At 40.1% G+C, this 5940-nt stretch overlaps 1 protein-coding gene across 1 annotated transcript; it reads left to right on the forward strand.

The window, feature by feature from the left end:
- Positions 1-934: 934 nt before the first annotated feature.
- Positions 935-4165, forward strand: ECB2 (Tetratricopeptide repeat (TPR)-like superfamily protein). Its single transcript, XM_089983077.1, has one exon. The coding sequence runs from the start codon at positions 1216-1218 to the stop codon at positions 3604-3606; it is 2391 nt and encodes a 796-aa protein (XP_089839203.1). The 5' UTR covers positions 935-1215; the 3' UTR covers positions 3607-4165.
- Positions 4166-5940: the final 1775 nt, after the last annotated feature.

Consider the following 5940-nt stretch of genomic DNA (forward strand, 5'->3'; position numbering starts at 1 on the left):
ACAACTAATATCTTGAGTACTTCTCCTTCAAAATTGTAGAGAGAGATTTTATACTTGTAGAGAAAGTAGGGACAGAATGAGAGTTTTAGAAAGAGAAAATGTATAAAAAAATGTAAAAAGGTAGGAAGTGTTTATAGATTTTTTAAACTTTTATTTTTTTTTAAATACTCTTACAATATAGTTGTTGAGAGAGTTAAAAATGTCTTTTGAGTATTTTAAGCTCATTTAACCAAAACCCCCCTCAAATTAGCCGTTTTATAGATGTTAAAAAGAGTTTTTTTGGAAAAAACCGAAACTAGCCATTTTATAATCGATACCGTTCAATACGGGTTGAGGCAGGTTTGCGGGTTGGTGTGATCTAGTTCATGAGTTAAACGGGTCCGGGTGGTAACGGGTTTTTAGGTAGGGGGTGAAACCGACCCACTACACGGTTCATGGGTTGGACCTGTATCATTACTGTAACTCTTGGACCGTGCCAATCCGGGTTCCAACAACCCGGTTCCGATCTGGTTAATGGGTTGAACCAGCCCATTAGTGAGACAGGGCCCAAGTCTTCTATAAGAGAAACCATACTCGGACCTGATAATAACTACATGAACTGGACCCCGACAATACCCAATAAAATAATAATTTTTATCATTTTTTCATTGAAAATTTGTGGGTCTTAATCCGAACTCGGGTCGGGCAGGGGTCTAGTATAAAATTTCGCAAACTATACTCGGGGTCCATGTGTTAAATCGGATATTCAGGTCCCCACTCAGGTCTTAATCAGGTCTTCTTATGTCACCGTACTCGGACCCTATAGGGTTTGGTCCGGGTCGGGTCAGGATAAACCCAACCCGTTGACACCCCTACCTGCGTTACTGCGTACACGGGCACAGCACCAAATCCTATTCCTCCCTCCCAAAGAAAGGCAACCAAAAAATCATGCTCATTCCTGTTCCCCAATGTCGGGAATCGCTAGGATGCCTCTCCACACCCCACAGCCCACCGCTCAACCTCCTCGACCTCCCCTTCTCCACCACCCACCACCATCTCTCCCTCCAACCCCCAAAACTCACCTTTTCCTCACTCCCCAAGAAGCCCAAGACCCTCCCCTGTGCAGCAACGAGAAGCCAACCAGCAGCCTCTCTCTCTGCGACTCACGACACCAACAGCTGTGCCCTCAATTCCCACCTTCGCCAGCTATGCACATGGGGAAGATTGGACCAAGCCATGCAACTTCTCGGCTCCATGAAGGAAAACGCCGCCGCCGTCGAAGAGGAGACGATGGTTTCGCTCGTTCGGCTGTGCGAGATGAAGAGGGCACCCGAACAAGGTGAGATTGTCCATACCCACATCTCTGATTCTTCCCTTCCGCTCTCTCTGCGTTTGGGCAATTGTATGTTGAGCATGTATGTGAGGTTCGGAAAGGTACTCAATGCGTGGCTTGTCTTCGGGAAGATGAAGGAAAGGGATGTTTTTTCATGGAATGTTATGGTGGGCGGGTACGCGAAATCGGGTTTTTTAGACGAGGCCCTGAATTTGTATCACCAGATGTTGTGGGTGGGAATCACGCCGGATTTGTATACGTTTCCTTGTGTTTTGAGGGCTGTTGGGGGTATTTCTGATCTTGGTAGAGCCAGGGAGGTGCATGTTCATGTAATTCGGTTCGGGTTCGATGCAGAAGTAGATGTGGTTAACGCTTTGATTACCATGTACATGAAATGCGGGGATTTCGTGACCGCCCGCCAAGTGTTCGATAGAATGCCTCGGAGAGATCGAATCTCGTGGAATGCTATGATCTCGGGGTACTGCGAAAATGGATTGTGTGAGGAGGGCGTGATGTTGTTTTCCGAGATGAGGGTTGCGGCTGTTGATCCGGATGTCATGACGTTGACTAGTGTTATTGCGGCGTGCACTTCATTGGATGATGAGAGCCTGGGGAGAGAGATTCATGGGTATGTGATGGTTACAGGACTTGGAGTTGAGACTTCAATCCAAAATGCTTTGATTCAGATGCACGCTAGTGTTGGGAGGCTGCAGACAGGGATTGAGGTTTTCTCGAGGATGAATGTTAGGGATGTAGTTTCTTGGACATCTTTGATTAGTGGTTATATAAAAAACGATATGCCTGGTAAGGCGATGGAAGTTTATGAAGAGATGCGATTGGTAGGTGTAATGCCTGATGAAATTACACTCGCAATGGTTATTCTCTCCTGTTCTTGTTTAGGACTATTGGATAAAGGTATTGAGCTTCATGAGTTTGCTGACAAGAATGGGCTTACTTCATTTACTATAGTTTGTAATACACTAATACACATGTATTCAAAATTAAAATCTGTGGACAGCGCAGTGAAAGTCTTCAAGAAAATGCAAGAGAGAAATATCATATCATGGACCACAATCATTATGGGGTTCCATATCAATCACAAGAGTTTTGAGGCCTTGAATAACTTCCGTCAAATGCAATTTCACCTAAAACCCAACTATGTGACCATATTAGCAGCAATCTCAGCTTGTGCTAGATTTGGAGCCTTGAATTGTGGCAAGGAGATCCATGCCTATGTAATGCGGAATGGATTTAGCTTTGATGGTTTCCTACCTAATACTTTGCTAGATATGTATATGAGGTGTGCAAGGATGGATACAGCTCACATTCTGTTTAACACAATGAAATGCAAGGATGTGGCTTCTTGGAACATCATGATAGCAGGTTATGCTAGGCGGGGTTGTGGGCCCGAGGCAGTTTCTTTGTTTCAAGAAATGAAAGATGGACTGCTTCCAGATGAAATCACATTTGTCACTCTTCTGTGTGCATGTAGCAGGTCTGGCATGGTCAGTGAAGGTAGGAAGTATTTCCTGAGCATGACTAAGGAGTATTCTATAACTCCTAATTTGAAACACTACGCGTGCATGGTGGATCTTTTGGGTCGTGCTGGGCATTTGGTAGAAGCAAATGAGTTCATTGGGAAGATGCCAATAAAGCCTGATGCTGCTGTTTGGGGTGCTTTATTAGGTGCTTGCAGAATCCATCATTGTGTTGAGCTAGGAGAGAAGGCATCTCAGCACATACTTGAATTGGAACCATACAATGTGGGGTATTATGTACTTATATGTAATATGTATGCTGAGGATGGCCAATGGGACGCAGTAGCAAGAATTAGGAGGCTTATGAGAGATAAGGGGCTAACTGTTGATCCAGGTTGTAGCTGGGTGGAGGTTAAAGGGCAAGTTCATGCATTTCTCAGTGGAGACAGATCGCATCCACTAACAAAAGAGATTCGTGCAGTCCTTAATGGTTTCTATGAAAGGATGAGAACTATGGGTTATGATATGAATGAAGTTGGTGTTGAGAGTCAGATTGAAGCATCAAAGGCAGAAATATTTTGTGGGCATAGTGAAAGATTGGCAGTTGCCTTCAGCCTCATCAACACCATCCCAGGGACACCTATATGGGTCACCAAGAACCTGTTTATGTGTAGAAGTTGCCATGACACTGTTAAGTTCATCTCTAGGATTGTTAGGAGGGAGATAACTGTTAGGGACACTCAGCATTTTCATCATTTCAAAGATGGTGTTTGTTCTTGTGGGGATGAACGGTACAATGGACACTCCTATGTGTAGAGAAACCTGAAATTTTGTGTTGCTGTGACAGATTGAGCACATGATCTAAATACTGTGTTCACCTCATGCTTCATTTGCAGGAAACCTATAGCAGAATTTGGCTAGTTCTTGGTTGACATAAGAGAATGGAAGATGTAGAGCAACGGCAACATTTCTAAGCACTGCATGTATGTCACTAGCCATAGCCATAGTCGAGAAGTCGTATATGGTAAAGAGACTGTGAAATGCCAAGTAATTGGTAAGCTATGATTTGGCTGATCTGATGGTGTGCCTTGGTATCCATTCCATGGCATATATATAGATTACTTGAAGGTTGAATTTCAGGTACATGGTGAATGTGGAATTGTGCCCAATGGACACATTGATCCACTTAAATCTTCCACATTTGTAATGATGAGCTTCAACACTTTTAACATACTTCAGGTAGCTTTTCCTGTCAAATTTACGCACGCTAACATAAGCATATGAAGAATCCGCTGTTCACTTTCTGGCGGACAAAATAAGTGAATTCATGAGTGTATCTCTGTTATGCTTTAAAAGAGGAAGTTTGTTCTTGATGTGAAGTAAACATATGATAGTATTTATTTATTATGTAATTATAATACTAGGATTAAATGTATAAATACCTTGTTTATTTTCCAGCTCCTTTTAATGCGGTATGACCACAAAAAATCATATATGCATCCAACCCGGTGTTAAATACCAAGTCAAATTTGGATCCTAAAATGCAACCTATTTTTAGGCCTTGAAACTATGATCAGACATGATTTTTAGTGCATACTATGCTAGCACCTGCGCCCACACACACACACAGATGCACGTTCAAAAGAGAACTACTTGGTTTCTGGTTTGGTTCCCTTGTTAATTATCCAGTCTTACATGAAAAAATCACTGGGAAAACTGGACAAACGTTGTCAATACCAAAACTCAATGGACAAAACTTAGGGTGCGTTTGGATACTTTAGAGGAGAATTCTCATGGAAAAATAAATTCTCAATCCAAAGAAATACCAAGAAAGAGAATTCTCAATCTCTAAATTTCCAGTGTTTGGCTAACTTGGACCCACTTGTTCTTTTTCTGTGAGAATTCTTGTATTATTATTTTCTCTTATCAACTAAGGTATGATTTTAAGTATGTAAATGGACCAGTCTCAGTTTGGATCTATACACAATCTGATCATGCCTAGTTAGATTTGCATTCGGAGTCAAAATAAAAAATATAATATTTGAATATAGTGTTCATTATATATATATATATATATATATATATATATGCTTGCTTTAATAGGAATTGGTTCTTGGAGCATTTGATTTCGATGCATAGATAGTTTTTTATATGGTTTCAAAAATCATTGGCATACAATTTTCATAAATTTTTGAGGCTCCAAATACCATTTTTTTCTATCCAAAATGTATGGTCCAAGTGATGTAATGTCAAACTCTTTGTGAGTTCAACGTTATACCCTACTATATATATATATATATTCTATGAAATTAGGTCAGATTATATATGTGATTCAAATTTAGTCAATAAAATGGTGCCTAGTTTATGATCCGACTAATTTGGATTGGATCAAATGTCAACCCAATCCAACTTATTGACATTCTTCTCTAGTGGCTGAAAAACGAGATATCAAGCAAAGAACACCGCAGCCACTTCTTAGAAGGGGTGAAATGGATCAGATATGAATATCTGATCCAAGTCTAATGTAGTTATGGATCCTTAATATAAGATTCAAATGTGCATTTGCATTAGTTTTGGATTGTTTGTTGGATACTTTCTGTTTCAAACCTTTAAAAAGCTTGTTTTCGGTAATTTTTTAATGGATACAATATTGCTAGTTGTATTTCAGATCTGGCTTCAAGCCAATTTCATTAGATATCATTTGGATTCATACTTGGTTTTATTGCATACATTTTGGATTTAGATTAAATTCTAACGAGAACTTGTTCATATCTTACCCTTTACAACTCTTTCTTTGGAGAAGAGAAGAGGAAGAGGAAGAGGTAGCAAAAGGGAGAAGATGAGGCAGAAAAGAGGTAGATGAGGAGAGGTGAAAAGTGCTGTTTGGCTCAAAATTTATAGCCTTTATCTATGCTCGTTGACCAAAATAACCCTCTATTTACCTAAGTTTTTAAAGAAATAGATTTTAATGGAAAAGTCTATTTGATGAAATATGTTTAGTCTTATATTAAACATTTTTAAAAAATATATTAGATTTAAAAGGTGTAAAGTTGACTTAGAGGGCTAGGCTCCATAAGGAGCTTGTCAATTGAACTTTGGACTTTGGATTTGGATTTTGATTAAGATTCGGTATGGCTTAGCTAGGTCTGG

This window comes from Nuphar pumila, chromosome 12, assembly GCF_984573655.1.
Source record: "Nuphar pumila chromosome 12, dmNupPumi1.hap1.1, whole genome shotgun sequence".
NCBI lineage: Eukaryota > Viridiplantae > Streptophyta > Magnoliopsida > Nymphaeales > Nymphaeaceae > Nuphar > Nuphar pumila.

What these genes read in the sequence shown, in the direction of transcription:
- ECB2 (XM_089983077.1), top strand. Translation starts at nt 1,216, where the DNA reads ATGCAACTTCTCGGCTCCATGAAGGAAAACGCCGCCGCCGTCGAAGAG.